General features: G+C 40.1%; 2 protein-coding genes across 5 annotated transcripts in view; one reads left to right on the top strand and one right to left on the bottom strand.

The window, feature by feature from the left end:
• LOC121951493 (guanine nucleotide exchange factor VAV3-like) overlaps window positions 1–12,470 on the bottom strand; it is a 77,378-nt gene extending 64,908 nt beyond the window's left edge. Inside the window, exons 1-4 of one of the 3 annotated variants that reach the window (XM_088085777.1) lie at window positions 12,333–12,470; window positions 4,622–4,694; window positions 3,194–3,238; window positions 1,441–1,638 (exon numbers count right to left, since the gene is read on the bottom strand). In XM_088085777.1, the coding sequence (XP_087941903.1) occupies window positions 1,441–1,638; window positions 3,194–3,238; window positions 4,622–4,642 (264 nt within the window). In that variant the 5' untranslated portion in view covers window positions 4,643–4,694; window positions 12,333–12,470. Of the gene's footprint in view, window positions 1–1,440; window positions 3,135–3,193; window positions 3,239–4,621; window positions 4,695–12,332 lie in introns of those variants that run through there. The other 2 variants (XM_088085778.1, XM_042497828.2) reach the window with 2 other exon arrangements.
• dcaf8 (DDB1 and CUL4 associated factor 8) lies at window positions 3,752–16,598 on the top strand. Of its 2 annotated transcripts, none has more exons than XM_042497833.2 (13): window positions 3,752–4,016; window positions 4,505–4,578; window positions 4,689–4,781; window positions 6,052–6,689; window positions 6,872–7,012; window positions 8,123–8,217; window positions 8,580–8,690; window positions 9,795–9,925; window positions 10,466–10,573; window positions 10,782–10,912; window positions 11,638–11,757; window positions 12,354–12,470; window positions 13,892–16,598. In XM_042497833.2, the coding sequence occupies exons 2-13, from the start codon at window positions 4,542–4,544 to the stop codon at window positions 13,997–13,999; spliced, it is 1,830 nt and encodes a 609-aa protein (XP_042353767.2). In that variant the 5' UTR covers window positions 3,752–4,016; window positions 4,505–4,541; the 3' UTR covers window positions 14,000–16,598. The 2 variants fall into 2 exon arrangements, with proteins under 2 accessions (XP_042353767.2, XP_087941906.1); XM_088085780.1 differs by lacking the exon at window positions 3,752–4,016 and adding an exon at window positions 4,032–4,294.
• Window positions 16,599–17,975: the final 1,377 nt, after the last annotated feature.

Raw genomic sequence — 17,975 nt, 5'->3', positions numbered from 1 at the left:
CTACCTCAGGCATATCAGTGGCATCATTAGGCTTGGGCTTCCACGGCTTCAGCCCCAAATGTTTTATAAGTACCCCTGTATCTAAGTATAAGGGATTCTCTTTCTTTTTTTTCTCTTTTTTTCAAAAATAAGAATAAAAAAAATGTTTTACCCTAAAAAATAAACTTACATTCCACTATTGTTAACATAAATACATACATTTAACTATTTTTCCAACTATAGCCAAAAGATTCTCTAAGGGACCGTTTATATTGCAGCAATTTTTGCATAAAACGTTTAATTTTTTGGGGGGTTTGGCCATTTAGGGGATCTGAAAACACAAACTTTTGAAACCAGGTTCCAGAGTGTAATCTTTTGAAAACGCAACCCCTTCTGTTGCCGTGTAAACTGGCAATGCACAGATCCTGTAAGCCAGTGGCGTCACGGCCGAAATTCACACATGGCGTGGTGTTCTTCTGTGGTGTTTCATTACAACGTTACACCACCAAGTACTGGCCTGGCATGCACACTACAGCGCTTTCAGTTGTTTTTGAGGCTCTGTGCACAGGAGGATCGTTCTTAATGTTATTATATGAACACAGATTTTTTTTTTAAATGCATAGGAAAGACTTTTCTACTTTTAATAGGGCCATTCTCGTCTTAATGTGGCCTTAAAAAACTGTTTTTATTGGTAAATTGGGTTGCAAAACAGCTTGTTGCCCCAATTTCCCCAAATCAGAACTGAACTAGGAAAATGTAATTCTATAAATGCAACTTATACATCTGACAAGAAACTTAAACTTAACTTAAACTCCTTCACCATTACAGCAAATGCCATATTTCAGATCTTGTTTTAAATGAGTGTAAATGTTTTTATTATACTTTCAGATCATAACACCTTTGTTATCCTGTATTGAAATTTTAAGATATTTACATTATTATTGCTCTTTGTTTTGTATAATTTTATTTCTATTTTAGCTGTCATTAGTTTGCTTTTAATGTCTTGATTTAATGTCTTCATGTGCTCATGCTCTGCATCAATGAAAATCAGAGTCTCCCTTGATCCCAAGTTTTAATTAAAGATTTGACAAGAATGTATGAGGTGCCAGTGTGCATTTAAAAAATAGTTTTTTCATTAAAAAAAAAATGATGATCTGAACAGGAGATCCCCCTGAGGTCTGGACTAAGCCCACAATGCCCTCAAATCCTAGAAATGCCCCTGATACAAAAACACATTTTAGGTAAGCATAAGTGAGACTGATTCGGCTTCCTCCGGCTAAATTGATTCTTAAATAAATAAACTTACACTGCCATGATCTAAGACTAAAGGTTAAGGCATGCTTTTAAAATTCATCAATGTCCAGGGACAATAATTTGGATTTCACATCAAGTTTTGCAGTTCCTTTGCACACGTTACAACCACAAGTTGCTCTGAAAGCAGCGTATAAATGACTTGTCTACCTGTGACATCTGCGGCCTCAGATTGATCTCCTTCAGGTTGATAGTGTGACGTCTCAAGTTGTTGAGCAGCTGGCAGAGCAGCACCCCGTCCCGCAGGGTTTGCGCCAGGTCAAACACCTGCGCCGTGTCCGCAGTCACCCGGTGGTTTGCGGGCAGCACGTTGCAACTGATCAGCCACATCGCGCATTGCCTCCAGTACTCCATGTTGGCGGAAAGAGGTGAAAACAGCAGGTTAGTGCCAAATGCAGAAACTTTTATCTCTATCTTAAGCCCGTGCACGACATGACAGCTGCGCTCAGCGCGGTCAGCTCCGCTCGCCAAACTCCAGCATCGCCTCTGGAGGACAGACAGAGCTGCTGCAACTTATGAGCGCTGCACAGCTGGAGGAGGCTGCCCTGAAACCCCCTCTGTCTGTGTCGACTTCCCCTTCCTTCTTCTGTGATATTTCCACAGAGGTGGTCGTTAAATAGTCATTGCATTTCCCTTTACTTCTTCTGTGACAGCCTATTTCTGCATTGGTGGTCCTAAAAAAATCTCTCTTAAACTTTCCCTTACTTCTGAAATGAGGTGTCAGTAAATAAGCTACATTTGCTGAGGGTAGGCTGCACTGTAAAATCTGACGAGTTGATTTTACCTAAAGAAAATCTGGAAAACGGTTTCCTTGAATGTCAGTAAATATAACTATTAAACTTAAGTTATGTTTACTTTGTATCTAAATTCAAATTTACTTTAAATGTTAGTTATAATTACTTAATTTTGTGAAGTTGCTGCAACTGTTTGTTTTTTTTTTTTTGGTTTTTTTTGGCTTTTGCCTTTATTCTGATAGAGCAGGTTAAGTTTGAAAGGGGGAGAGAGAGGGGATGACATGCAGCAACGGGCTGAGGCCACACACACATTTTCAATTTATTTTTACAAAGTCAATTTGCTTTGTTTCCCTTTCTTTCCTCTGCTTTTCTTTGTTTATAGAAAATAATACAGCAGCATAACGTGCATCACTCGACTCTAGCTGCGTTTAGACACAAATCCTATTAAGGGGTGGAGTAAAACATTTGGCGGATTTCAGTGGTGGGAAGGGCCTCAGAGAGCTTCTACTTTTACTTCTAAGTATTTGAACTGTTTTATTCAGCCAATGTTAAGTCAGATGGAATAAATTACTTTTCAAAAACTAATCAAAATCAAACTTTTCATTTCTGGATTTTTTGGGGATTTTTTTAGACTCAAGTAATGAACTGATTGTTTAAGTTTTTGGCTATAGTGTTTTGTCAGTTGACTAACCTTTTAACCAACTAAAAAATCCTGTGCTTATTTTATCATTCACACACAGTGTCTCTATGAGAAAGTGTGTTTGTTGCAGAGTAATCTTTTCCCCTCAAAGTCTCAGCTGACATTCCACGTGGATTATAAACAGCTTTGTGTTCATTGTTGCATGTATGCTGGGATGCTGTGATCTCTGTTTCAATACATAGATTGTGTTTCTATACTTCAGACTGTAAAGAATTTAGGAATCTAAGATAAATGCAGAAACACATCCTCCTGCAATAGGATTTACTGTAGATCGCTGTCACTAAGCTCATGACATAAACACAGGAAGGAAGCTGGGGGATCCCATCTTGTTTAACCCCGAGTTAGGGAGCCAGATGTTTCCTCACACATTAACTCATAAACTTAAACTTTTATAAGAGAAAGTAGGTTAAACAAGAAAACTTGATAACTTAAATACAAAAAATATACATATTACAATGCAAATACGCACCAGATAGGACACATCCAGTGCTGCCCACAGGATCAGATAATTTTCCTAAAAAAAAAATGAAGGACAACAACTTATATTCATAAGAGATCAGTAGTAGTAGTAGAACAATAGTAGTAATAGAAATATTTGTGTATTTAGTTAGCTAGTTATTCTGCTGGGGCTGCTAAACCATAGCCAAGAAAAGTAAATTAAGAATATAATGGATTCAGAATAATATTCAAAATATTTCGTTATTAGGGTTTCAGAAGCTGTGCTATTGTTATTATTATTATTATTATTATTATTATTATTATTATTATTATAACAACTAATGAAGAATTTCATTCATTAAGAAAATACATTCTAAAATGATACATTAAAAGAGTAATTAATAACCTCAACATTAAATAGCCTAAATATTAATAAATAGGGGATATACCGATGTTTCAAAACATGTATTATTATGATTATTATTTTATTATTCTTTGCTGTTGTTTTTGTCATTTTTATATGGCCTCGCGCACCTCCTATGTAAACTTCCGGTGAAAAAAACGAAGCAAGCACGACACCGGAAATGGAACTAAAAAAAAAAAAAGAAGAAGCTGAACCGTCAAAACATAAACAGAGCAGTCAACCTTGTGTCAACGCAGTTAGCTCGGGTTATAGTCTGTCTTTTACCAAAAAACTCTTTATGCACGCATTCCTAATGTCGTGTATTTACGGTCAGAAAATCCCTAGTCAAGGCACTTAGCTCAGCTGCTAAGTAGCGAGGTGGAGAAAATAAATCTGCAATAAAGATTAGGACTAAACTAAGAAGTACGCCTCGTCGGGCCTTCAAGTAGAGGTAACGCAAGCTATGCTAGTTAGCCACTACAAGCAGTGCTAGCTCGCTTTTTTTGGACAACCAGCTGTTTGGCTGCTGCTCTGACATTTAGTCTCAATTTTCATTAGCTGCACGTAGGCTAGTTAGCATTAGCTCGCGGTAATAACACTGTCAAGTAGTCGAGCGCTGCAGAGGACAATGCATTACATGGTATCACAAAGCAAAACAGGGCATTAGTCGGGCCTGTGAGCCAGCTGCCAAGCGAGTTGGATTGTTTTTGTGGTCGCAGGCAGCGGTAGGTAGGTGTTAAAATTAGCCTCGCTGTTAGTTTGGAAGCTAACAGGTAACTTGTGCTCTACGGCTTTCAGTGCGACGTCCGGACTTGACAACAGTTCAGCGAGTGCGAGCAAATATGTCGGCTTACTTATGCGCACAACTTGTCTGTCGTCTTATTCAAACTCGTAATTTTGTTCAATAAACAACCTAAGTGTTGGTTTTCTCTTTCTAAGGTTCTTCCTCGGGTCGACGCAGGACAAAGGAGACAGGATGGCTGAGGCTGACGGCAAATCCACTGCGCTTAACGGTAAAGGATCAGTGCAAGAAAATAACTCACTATTTATACTGACCATAACTGTGCCAGCTGTCATGCTCCTGAGCGCCGAGAGATAATCAGGAGGACATGTTTCGGTTTAGGTGGCTCTGAAGAGAAAGAACCAGGAGAAGATCAAAACAAAGAGACAGACGCCTCTGCAAGCAAAGAGGGACAAACACAGTCTTCTCAAGATGGTAAAACCTCATTTTTGTAGTCTTCATCAGCTGCTGACATCGTTTGGTAATTTGTTAATATTTAAATGCATTTGTTGCTGGGATACTTTATTTTGCTATTCCTAACGTTATTGGAGTTTTATCTTCTCTAAATTTTTGCAGCCTGGTGGAGCTCAACCAGTGTTGTATCAGCAAATTCTGGGCCCTATGCATAAGCAGTCTCTGCAGGCCCCCAGCCCCTCATCTCTTGATCTATATCTCTCTCACGCACCTTTTGAAATGTTTTAATGCCTGTTTTCCACCAAAATTAGCGAGTGCACACAGGGTTTTTTAAACACAGGTAAACGTGCTTACCACACTTGAGTATGATTTATTTTTTTTTTGTTGTTTTTTGTTTTTTTTGTGTGTTAGTTCATTGTCGCAGACAGGCCAGAGAACAGGTAAACAGCAGAAAGCAGCATGGAAAGATGGCTGTGAAAATTTAAAGGTGGTTACATCTCTTTATATATACCTTAATTATTCAGTGTCTCTTTCAAACTCAGGGACCATTTACACCGCAGCCGTTTTTGCATGAAACTTTTGTTGCGCTTGGCCATTTGTTCACACGACAGTGGCCTCAAAACACAGACTTTTGAAACCGGGTTCCAGAAGGTAATCTTTAGGAAACACAACCATTTAAATCATTTTGCGTTTTTAAGGGCTGAAAGGGGCCTCAGAGAGTTCCTACGGTTTCTTTGTACAAAGTTCAGTCCCTCAACAGGTTTATTCAGCCATTTTGAATTGATTTGGCACTAATTATTTGAAATAAAAAATTGCAAACAGAATCCAAATTTTTATTGCAGGGTTTTTAAGGGTTCCCTGCCGATTTGGGCCCGGGAAATCAGTCCCACTTTTTCCCCCACTATGACGCCCCTGATTGAGCTCATTGAGTGCATTCACATGGACATGAGTAACACGTTTATGATGGAATATGTTTAAGTGTTTGAACATGCAAGCACCTTATTCCATTTATGAAAAACCCAAATATGCTAGCTAGAGTACTCTGAAAGTAACTAGGAATGTGAATAACCCAATTTCTTTGGGCTCATGTCAACACCATATTCTGAAAATGATCAGAACCAGGATAATCCTCATAAACGGGTTATTATTATCACATGCATGTAACTGCAGTCACTGATATAGTATACAGTAAAGATTGTGCAGCGGTTTCACAACTTTCGTTGATCTCCCAGTGAGGCAGTGATGTCTTAACCTTATCCTCCATGGCTCAGGCTTTTTCCTATTTCTGTAGCTCCCAAAGAAACAGGAGAGGCGTCTGGAGACAAGCCTATGCCAGATGTGGATGTAGAGACCGGCGCAAACAGAGAGGGAGAGGATGAAGAAGACACAGACAGCATGGATGGCAGCGGCCTTTATTCCCTGACTGAGGACGGTGAAAGAGAGAGCGAGGGCGGCCGACGGGAGAGAGCAAAGGATAAAGACGGCGGGAAAAGGGCGGCTAGAAAGAGGAATAGACCTGGCGGTGGTACCAATCACTCCACCAGCTCAGAGGACGATGACGATGAGGATGAAGAAGAGCAGAAAGATGATGACGATGATGACGAGGCTATGGAGGCGTGGCTGGGAGCAGAGCTCCGTGACCTGCGTGGCCCTATATGGCGGGCCATACCCTCACTGCGCTCCAGGGAGATCGGCAGGGACTCGCATCAGTTTGTGAGGCGTGTGTGTGGGGCCCGCGGTCTAGTGCAGAGGCTGGAGCTCCAGGGCCGACTGGAGAGGCACACGGGCTGCGTCAACACGTTGCACTTCAACCCATCAGGCACACGCCTGGCTTCAGGCAGCGATGACCTGCGGGTCGTGATCTGGGACTGGGCTATCCGTCGTGCTGAGCTGGAGTTTGACAGTGGCCACAAGAGCAACGTCTTTCAGGTAAAGGAAAAGAAAAATATTTACTTTTTGAGAGAAAAAAAAATCTGCCTACTCAATATTAATCAATACTAAATGACAGGTGAGTAGACGCACTTTGAAGTGAGTGATTGAGTGACTAATAACAGTGACTGTCGTGATGACAAGTTTAAAATAAGTCCTCTCTCTGCCCTCAATGTACACAGGCAAAGTTCCTGCCTCACAGTGGTGACTCCACCTTGGCCATGTGTGCTCGAGACGGTCAGATCAGAGTGGCTGAGCTCTCTGCCACACAGCGGTGCAAGAACACCAAGCGGGTAGCACAGCATAAAGGGGCAGCACACAAGGTGAGTGTTTGTACTGCATGTGCGAATGTAAGAGTTAAAGACGTATTTCAATGCCGGAAAGATGCACTTCTTGTAAAAAAGGGCCGTCTCTGCAGCAGGAAGACGCAAATACTTTTGAAATTGATGCTACATGACCAGAGAAAACAGAAAAGTGTGCTTTTGCTCAAGTGGTAGAAAAACTACAACTACCAAAATTCAGTGCGCTGCACAATAAAAGCCCTGCCGGGGGGGTGAAGCAGTGCAAACTCGTACATGTGAAACAGTGGTGGCCGGTCAGCAAGAGATAATCTTGGAGAACTATTAAACAGTAAGATAAAACTTGTGTCCGGAAACATTTGAGCCCAGAAATATGCAACTCAGTAACAGAATCTTGGTTTATATATTCAATCAGCGCTGCTTAGTTTTACCTTTGGATCAATTTTTTTTTCACTGTGAAAGCACCTGAGTGAGTGCTCTTGACTTTCACGCCTATCTTTAGTACAGTGAGCTGCAGGTATGCAGGCAGCGGCACGGAGGGGGAGCAAAGAGAGACCTTTTGCTTAAAAGGGGTTTTAGTTTTTTAAGTAACAGCTCACGAAAAGTTAATACAACACGGTCTCTGGCTCAAGACAGAAAAATGTTGCGCATTTGCAACCCATCATAAACGCAGTTAGCTTGTTTGCTATATTGCGTTAAGGCTGCCGTCACACTGAACGTTCTGCAGAGCCAGTTCAAACTTTAAAATTTAAAAACATCATCAAATATCCACTTTGAACAGCCAAATCTGATTCGACTGGCATAATTCGAGTACAGCCCCACAGCCCTACCCAAGAACCAGCGAAACTCTGCCGGAATATGTCTTTTGCATCAGTTTACATTATTCAGCAGTTTTGCTGTGGAGGGAGGAGGGATATCTAGGTACTGCTGAGATGGAGGGAAGTTTACCACAGTTGATTTACACATACAACTCACATTGTAATAATAGAGTAGAAAATATGTAAAGTATCCTTTCATGGTTTTTGTGCCATAGGTTGCAGCTGTTGTAAGTGTATTTAAGTCTCTGAAAGCCTTGTGATTAAGCACAGTCTCCACTCCGGGCGTGTTTTTTTTATTTTATTTTTTTTGTTTCAGCTTGCCCTGGAGCCAGATTCCCCCTGCTCCTTTCTTTCTGCTGGAGAGGATGCTGTGGTGTTTGGTATTGACCTGCGTCTTGACCGCCCTGCCAAGTGAGTAATTCTGTTAAAGTTTACCGTTAGATTAAATTTAATCATCTCAGGAAGTAGATTTTATGTTGGTTTTCTGACCAGACTAGCATTTAAAATAGTTGGACAAAATATCATAACCCACAACATAATACTCATTGTTTTCTATTAAGACAGTCACTGGTATTGAAACAACTCTGTCCTGTTTAGGCCACAGTTTTCAAATATCCTGTGTTTCAGTGTTGGTGAACACCCACTGTTTAACATGTTCCTCTTTGCCAGCCAGTTTTTCTGTGTTTGCCATGTTTCGTCATGATTTTTACAACTTCCCCATGCCAGAGCTAATACGTGTTTTTCCTTTGTGTCTCCTTAAATGTGTGCGGCAGTAAACTGGTGGTTGTAAAGGAGGGTGATAAAAAAGTGGGGCTGTACACCATTTTCGTCAACCCAGCAAAGACACACCACTTTGCTGTGGGCGGAAGAGATCAGTATGTGAGGTATGAGGCCGGTTGTGGTTCTAGTGTTGGTTATTTTAAACATAGAAGCAGGACAGTAATATTTGATATTGTTTATTACTGTCTCTTAGATGTTAGCTCAGATCTTTTGTGGTGGGGTTGTATGAGGTACTTATCCATAGTCAGCGTGTTACATACAGTAGATGGCAGTCAACACGCCCTCAGTTTGGAGAATGCTGGTGTTCGGCACAGAAGTATAACAGCTTTAACCTTTCGGGAACGTGTGGTGCGTTTTGCATGTCATTCTTAATTTTTTGGTCATATATTGTATTATTTCTGGGTGTCATTCTGGGCTTTTGCCTCGGAATTTATAATTTTTTTTTACTGTTTTACATCTTATAATGTCTTTTTTTTTTACCATATTTGGCAGACAGAGAAAATACATGTTATTTCCACCGGGTTCCTCTAAAACATAGTGGCATCATGAGAAAAACCTGACATTTTAAGGGTTATGATACTGAAAATTAATTAATATTTGATATTTGTGATAAGGACTGATATTGTTTAAAACATAAACTCAATGAAAGTAGAAAATAACATTAATATAATGTAATTTTTAAGCGATACGAGTATGTGTACTATTAAAGCAGACCCCGAGGGTTAAATGTATGCTCTTTGGAATATTTTTAGTACTTTATCTAACTCTCAGATAGTGATTTCCAATGAGGAACTGCGGCTGTTTTATTGAGTTAAAGTTACAGTTTTGTCAGTGAAGTCTGGTGGCTTTGACAAGAGCATAGATGGGGAACTGAAGAAGTTAATAACTCCCCTGTCAGTACAAGCTGTCTTATGGAAAGGTGAAGCAGTGAAAAATACTGTCAATACAGCATACACTTAAACTGATATAGATTTTTTTAGGTGGTTAAAATATGATTTGCAGCTGTCCTTGTATGTTGCTCAGCTCTCATGTCAGCACTCCTGTCACTTCCCTAAATTGGAGGCGTGCCAGCTGCCATCTGCTGTGTGTAATACACTGACCCTGGACAAGTACACCATATAACTCCACCTCAAAAAGGCAGAACTACCCCTTTAACTTCTTAATTGTTTTGCTCTTCTCTCACTTTCTCCTCTCTTCGCCCCCTGTAGGATTTATGACCAGAGGAAGATCAATGAGAATGATAACAATGGTGTACTGAAAAAGTTTTGTCCTTCACATCTGGTATCCAGCGAGTCCAAAACCAACATAACTTGCCTTGTGTACAGCCACGATGGCACAGGTAAAACAATAAAAATAAAACTTACATTATTCTATCATACACAAAGTAAAAATACATGAAACAACTTGCATGGAAATTATTCTACATCTCTATGGTGTGATTTCATTTCCTTGCAATCCCCATAATCTTGTTTCACATTTATATTTGAATGAATTGTGATTATCTTTACCTAATTATACCATACTCTGAATATGTTTTAGAAATATTGAAAATAATGAGCCCTACACCTCACGCTTGCTTAACTCAATGTCCAAAAATGGCCAAACTTCTGCCCTTCCTCCTGATGCAACCACACTGCAATATCAGTGAGACTCAAACAGAATGAGATCCATCCCAGAGAGCCTTAACAGTGTTCTCGTATTTGCCAAACACCAGTAAGATCAACTTTAGAGACAGTTATGGGATTTTACTTATGTCCAATTAAGATTTTTTCTGAGATCCACAACTCAACTGAGCTTGAATCTTTGTGATGAAAAGCTATGTCCATCTTCTGCCTTTATGGAATTGAAGGGATTTTTTTGACTCTCTTTGTGTGTGCAGAGCTCCTGGCCAGTTATAATGACGAGGACATCTACCTGTTTGACTCCAACCACAGTGACGGGGCTGACTACCGCAGGAGATACAAGGGACACCGTAATAATGCTACAGGTGTTAAATTCTGTGTCAATTACAGCACAAATTTACTACAGTAATAAAGTGCTAACTTATCCAAGATGGCCAGCTTTACTAGCATCTAGCTGACGAGTGACTGTTATGATTTGGCCGATGAAAACTGAGCATTTCTTTCCTCAGTTTGCACTGCAGGACTGTGGTTATCACACAGTATATAATTCTCATCTTCACCTCTTTGTCACAGTGAAGGGCGTGAACTTTTACGGTCCGTGCAGTGAGTTTGTGGTCAGCGGCAGTGACTGCGGACACATCTACCTGTGGGACAAGCACTCTGCTCGCATCGTCCAGTTTATGGAGGGAGACAGGGGAGGAGTGGTGAGTCAAAAAGAATATTAAATGCTTTTTTTGGTTTTCAAAGATGACTTTCGAAACGCTGTATACATGACTTTATAGGTTTTCTTTTGTTAAAAATGCACTTGTCGTCTTACTGAAACAGAGTTTGGGTTGACAATAACAGGTTTTATCGTAGCGGCTCAGCTCATTCTGCGTAACTGGACGAGCCCACATAGGCTGGCGATTACAGCGTGGCTTAAACTCATGAAGGAGACTGCTGCTGTACTCAGTTTCTTCCGTTTTTATTTAAATTTTCAATGAGCTTTATAAAAAATGTTGCTGGGAACTTTCTGTATATGATGTTGAGTGTTTCATTTGCTAAAGGCATTTAAGTAAAGGTTTGTGTTGAAGTTTGTTATATTCCAAATTCAAAATTTTGACAAATATCAATTATTAGTCTCATTAGTACTAATAACCGGTTTCAGCCCTTAAAAACCAATATTCGTCGATCCCTAATGCATATGTCTGTCGAAGAAGGATTGCAGTGCCGCAGTGGGTTGTGGGTAGCTGCCTGTTAAGTTGGATGGTTTTTTTTATTGTTTATTTTATTTTGGGGTTTTTTTTCCAAAGTTGTTTTTTTTTTTCGTTCAGTTTGTCTAATTTGGTCACACACTGTAGATCCTTTTATATCTATTTAATTTGTATTTTTGTGTAAACTCCAAAAGTCTGTTGACTGATAAAAACTGCACTTGCACTTTGCACTACAGGTGAACTGTTTGGAGCCACATCCCCACCTGCCGGGTATGGCCACCAGTGGGCTGGACCACGACATCAAACTGTGGGCGCCCACAGCTGAAAGCCCCACGGGACTCAAGGGTCTAAAAGAGGTATTCTGTCCTGCTCTATTTTATTCCATCCTGCTTTTTATAGTTCTGGCCATCATTCTGTTGGTTGTGGTAACATTTTGTCCGCTCTTTTGTAGATACATAAGGATGCAGAGCAACCACTGAAAGTCTTTGCGCATCAAAATATTAGTGGGACATTTAAGAAACCCTGCTTAACTTCTTTGTCTAAAGCACTTTTGAAAGTGAAAGTGAATTTGAAAGTGAATTAGTCACAACTATCCATTGTAATTCCAGCTTTGGTAGCTCTGTATTGTAATAGATATTATAATTACTATTTGGGGTCATTTTAATTCTTTTGATTGACCAGGGTAAAGTTGCATGTTATAGTTTCTGCAGTGGCTCTGCAGGTTAAAGTGTTATCATAACTTTGCATAACAGGAATGAAGGCCAAAACTACAAAAAATAAAATCCAGGATGTAAAACATATATTTTCTTATGCAATGACTGGCTGTGTTATATAGATTATGGTGGTTATGGTAAGGCTGTTTAACGGCCTCACTTTGGTTGCAAAAATGTTCTCTTTTCTAAGTTGCATGTTCCTTTCCCCATTTTCCTACCTGTTTGTTGTGTTCGTCAAGGTGATGAAGAAAAACAAGCGGGAGCGGGATGAAGACAGCGTGCGCCACGGTGAGCAGTACGATACCCAGCTGCTGTGGTTCCTGATGAGACACATGAGGAACAGACGGCCTCCGAGGGTGAGCTCCCCAACACTGCAACAAACCAAATGCAGCAGATGTTATTTGTGTTTTGGGGGGGGGTGAGTTTGAAAAGACATGAGCATTGAACATACAGGTAAGAAAATACCCTGTTGATATTCCAGTGTAGCCCGATATCTCCAGACCAAATTGCAATTTACACAGCAACAGTTCTTGCATTAAACATTAAACTTTACACAGCAAACACTGTAACTGTTTTTTGTGGATCCGTGTATACAACGATTGTTCTAATAATACTATCATATCAATACAGATATTTTTTTTTAGTAGGGCCGTTGTCATCTCTAAACATGGCCTTAGTCTGAAACATCTCAATTAAGTCTCAATTTAAAATGGGTGTTATCAATGGCCATTGTTCAAAATGCATTTGGGCACAATTAGATAAACCTACAACTAATCAAAGCAATGAAATGTGATGTAGCCCTGAGCGACGGAAAAGTGTAAACAGACTGGAGTGTGACTACTGCTATAGAGATGAGCTGTGATAGTGTAGCATCAGTATAACCCCCTTTCGACCTTGCATCAACATGCATTTTGGGTGTTTGGTCTGCAGTCAGATAGCACTTAACCACATGAAAGTGCAGGACTAAATGCATCGAGGATGTATTGTGATCCAATCAGCCATACCACCTCCGGAGGTGGTCAGTGAGCATTGTGACCACATTGAACATGGGTAAATACGATTGCATTTTCAGTCCACATAGAACAACTATTTGGGCAGAAATGCAGAATTGCGCGTGGCCATTTCAGACCAGTGAGGTAGCAGCTATTAGCAAGCTAAGTAAGACAGTTATGAGAAAGCTTATGGATATTCAAGACACTCGTGCATAGAGTCAACAAGATGAGACGAAGTGTCTGCTGTCAATTTGACAATCTGGATATGAGACATTTTAATGAAAGGTGTAAAAGGGGTCTATGTCTGTGAACGAATGTTGCCGTTTTTGCCACCCAAGTGTGAAAATAGTACTTCAACAAAGAGTTCCCAATAAGCTGCGTGTTTGTTTTCAAAAATGCTCCAACGTTGCTCATCTTTACTGAGCTATGTTTGTGCTTGCTGTCGTGTCCCGAGGGTGTGCGAGCCTAAATGATACCATCACATATTTTGCAGTAAGCGGGAAGGCTCTGCTAGCTGGCAGTTGTCGTCTTAAAGATGCCCCATATTAGATAAACGTTTTTAATTGGCCCGACTGGAAATCTGTTTAAATAGGAGGGGGACCAGACGCATCTGCTCGAGCAAATTAAACATGAGTTTGCAGATTCGTCTGGTTCCCAGGCTAAATCCAGTGTGGAATTACTGGTAATTTTGCACTGAAAATGTGGAGTAGAGTTTCCAACATTGAGAACCAGGTTGACAAGTCTTCTTACTTTTCTCTGTTTTCTTCTCCTTTGTCTCGATACAGGCTCGCCGTGAGGGTGCAGACGCAGACACAGATGAGTCCTGGAGCTCTCCAGATTCCTCTGATGAAGAGGAGGGAGGTCCAGACCACGTCCAGTGCATGTCCTCCTGAGCCACACACACACACACACACACACACACACACACACACACACACACACACACACACACACACACACACACACACACACACACATACATACATACATACATAAATACACACTTTATTGCCCTTGAATTGATGCACATAGGCAAGCACTATTGACACACTGGCACACTCAAACACTGACGAGCCACAGACTTTTTTTTTCTTTTTTCGGTTTTTACACACATACAAACATAAAAACACACATTTACTTAAACATACTTTTGAGTGACAGAGATGCTTAACGCCTGGTTTCCCAGCAGTTGTGAGTGTGCAAAAGACGACTACAGACTTGCATACACACTACCAGAATCCTGATTTTTGAGAATTGTACAAAGAGGTGTCTAGTGAGTGCTTACATCCCTATAAACCACTCGGAGGCCCCTGCTTGTCCATACATTATCTATATGCTCTGCATAGCCCCAGAACAATGTACTGTGAGTGTATGGCAACAAGCACCTCCTCTTTAGATACCCTGTAGGAAGCTATACATCACCAGCACACGATCCCCCACTCTCTTAGTAACACACCTCTCGCTCTCCAGCTCTCTGTGCTGATGAAGGGAGGTTCAGCAGGGAGGAAGGGTGCAGAATCGTACCTTCAAACTATCCCCTAAATGTGACTTCTTTTTAAGATTTGAATTCAGAGGGAAACCCCAGCGTCCCCTCACGGCATCGCCCCAGTCTCTTACTGATTTCTGGCCCCGAGTTTGTGCAGCAGGTTGCATTTTTCACTCATTTACTCTCCGAGGACTACTAAATCCCTACATGCTGCATCACCCTACATGCTGCCCCTCGAAGCTACTCCCTCGCCTCCTCTTTCCATCACGCCCCCCACCTCACTACTGAGTGCACTTTGAATCAGGGACGCTTTAGTTTGAGACACAGACAAAACGTGCACTGAGTGTGTGACTTTGGGGGGAAAGAGCTGTATCATTCATTGGAAAACCAACAGTTAAGTTTATTTCTATTGATTTTTTTCTTTTCTTTTTGGAGTGGGGAGACATTTTGCACTTAAGAGTTTTTTGACTGAGGAAAAGGAGAGTTTTTTTGCTTCCACCAGCCTTTTCCTCTTTCTCCTTCCTCTTCTTCCTCTCTCTCTCCATCCTGACACCCATCTGACAGGAATTCAGATGTTGAGGTAGATGGTGTTCAGCATGTGCAAAGGACAAGGACTGATGTTGGTATCTGTTGGGGGAACTTATTTTAAAGAGCCAGAACCAACCTGGATCAAATCCCAATTGAACACTGCCTATGTGCCAATTGAGATTAGATTAATAATGTGGTTCCTTAATCCTTTAAAACCTGGGCAAATTGGATTGATATGTTTCAAAAACATGGAAAGAAGGCAATGACTACATCTAAGAAGAAATGACCCAGAAAGTAGCCAGTCACTAAAAAGTACAAGAAAATTACCTGAAAATTAGAAGAAAAAAAAGGGAAAAGTTAAAACAAACATTAAAAAAACACAAGGAAATGACCTGAAATTAAAACAAATATATATATATATTTTCCGTCAAAAAATGAATAAATACAGTTATGGTAATAGTTGTCTGGACATTTTCTGGCAGCTTTTATAGAATTAGATTTCTAAATCTTATAATTTCATGCTGTTTTCAGGACATTTCTTGCCAACTTGCTTATTGCCTTTATTCCCCCTCTTTTTTTTTTCTTCCAAAAATCAAACCAATTTGCTCAGGGTTCAGGGGTGAAACACATCTGAACACAACGCAAGAAAAGTGATGTCGATCCAGGTTTCAAAGGGTTAAAACCCACCTGTGATGCTAAGAGTCAAAAATCAATTGCTGAATTACTTGGGTTGTTTGGGTTTTTTTTCAGACAAACATTTGAACCAGGTCGTGTGTTTGCAGCCAGCGCACCGCTTGTGAGGAAACGTGTGTGTGTGTGCTGCATTAACGGCTCAAAGAGGACGACTGGGAGGAGGGAAGGGGGGCGGCGGGGTCAATATGCTTGCCAGTCATTTGTTGTGTGAGAGCGATAAAGTCCAGCTTTTCTCATTTTCTATGAGAACTCTAGTTAGTTGAATTTATATGTACATATATAAATATATATTAAATCTGTAAAAAAAAAACTAAAAAAAAATAAATGAACTTTAGCAAATGCTGTTTGACTTCAAAGAAGAAAAAAAAAAGATGTCAAAACATTTGATTGGTATTGATGCAGAGGTTTATATTCTATATAAGGATAAAGTACTTTTAAAATCCAGAGAAAAAAGTCCACTTGAGACACCATTTTTCTTCAGTTTCGTTCCTTTTCTGAATGACTTCCCTCTGTTACGAACAGAACAGCTTTCATTTCAAGTATTAAAGTTCTGATTCAAGAAAAAAAAAAACAACAAAAAAACAGTATTTCCTTTCTAGGTCTTAATCCATCATTTGAAACAGTTATATCCAGATTTTTTCCCACTGGCTATTTTTGGCATCTTGTATACATAATAAGGCATTTGATGAACAATTTTTTGTCCACCACTGCCTGTTATTGCGTTCTACCAGTTGAGTTGGAAATATGTACGATTCGTGCAATAAACAAAAAGACAGTGCTCTTGATGTTGTTGTTATTTTATGGTCTCATTCTGTCTCTTATTCATATCATATGTATAGATTTCATTCAGTGGTTGACATAAGAGGTACTATTCTTATTTTTTGCACGCTGCCAGAAACATTCACATCTACAACAGTTTAAGCCATGCAAGTTTCTGACAGCTCACACTTACAGTTATGTCTTTGGATTAATCCAAGAGATCGATATTTTGTGCCCATATTTGTCAGGTATTTAAATGATTGCGTACTGTGCTTCTGTTAAGTTAGCGATGTTTTTGAAGATTTTTGAAAGAATGGCCACAATCTGTGCAGCAGAGCCTAAGAAAGTGATACTAAACTTGGCGGGGGGGCACAGGGGCCACAATAGGGTGCCAGGGGCCCTGCCAAACAATAAAGTCAAAATTAAAATTATTTGATTTGCACAGATTTTGGGGGGGGCTTTGAATGGAAATAAGGCACACAGAGTGCATTAAAAAAATAGTTTAAAAAGAGGATCTCACAAGGTGGCTCCAAAGAGAAGTCATAGTTTCAAATTAACCAATTGGGGTACAACACATGCACAGTGAGATCTGGTCTGCAGGTGCTGAAAGGCTCAGTAGCTGGCAAACTGCCATAGCAAGAAAAAGTCCATAATAAAAGACCCTAAATAAATGCTTTCTCAATGCAAAAACTATCCACAGTCTCAATTTCATTACAGACATCACACATTCTGCTTGGATGTGAGCCAGTAAGGTGCAGAGATGAATTCAATTTACTGCGTCCCCCACTGATTCTACTGATCAGGCACTTTCTTATTCTTATATATAAATGCCTTTCCTTATTATCTATGTACCATAACTTCTGTTGCATCTTCCTTTTGTGCAGTGCAAAAGTGTTAGTTTTTGCTTTGCTTACTCACCTTTTTCACAGCAGAAATTTGGGCTTTCCATCGAAGTAAAAAGCACAGGTGTAACTGATGACATTAATCAAGGACAACTGCATTCAGGTGACATAGTTCCAGAGTGCTGCTGTTGTGCCTGCAGCTTCACCGGGACACTTTGGATGGAACTGAGCCATCGTTACCAAAAATAGTTTTACCTGTGTTTTCTGGAAGAGCCCAACAGGCAAAACATCTCCCAAGAGCTTTATTCCTACTATGACAAGTTAAGATTATTTGGGGAGTTTTAGGGTGACAGTTTCAGTACTTAGTACCCTGATGAAGTATATGTGCATAGTCATGAGCAGAAAGCGTTGATAACACCAAAGCTGACTCATCCTGCAAACTCTTACATTAAATGTAAAGAAACCCAAGCAATCAACACTTTATTTGTATGCTTTCATCGTCTTTTGTTTGTTTTCCCTTTTTTTTCAAAACTTTTTTTAAGCATCTTTTATGTTCATTAT

The sequence above is a fragment of the Plectropomus leopardus genome, chromosome 12 (assembly GCF_026936395.1).
Source record: "Plectropomus leopardus strain MGB_pleo_1.0 chromosome 12, ASM2693639v1, whole genome shotgun sequence".
Classification (NCBI taxonomy): Eukaryota; Metazoa; Chordata; class Actinopteri; order Perciformes; family Serranidae; genus Plectropomus; species Plectropomus leopardus.
The sequence above is the reverse complement of the archived record's forward strand: the minus strand, read 5'-3'. Positions and strand labels throughout refer to the sequence as shown.

Excerpts from the sequence above, each read along its gene's own strand:
- dcaf8 (XM_042497833.2), top strand. The coding sequence starts at position 4,542 with ATGGCTGAGGCTGACGGCAAATCCACTGCGCTTAACG. Across the intron at positions 8,691-9,794 it reads GGAAGAGATCAGTATGTGAG|GATTTATGACCAGAGGAAGA; the intron begins GTATGAGGCCGG and ends CGCCCCCTGTAG. Across the intron at positions 10,574-10,781 it reads ACACCGTAATAATGCTACAG|TGAAGGGCGTGAACTTTTAC; the intron begins GTGTTAAATTCT and ends TCTTTGTCACAG.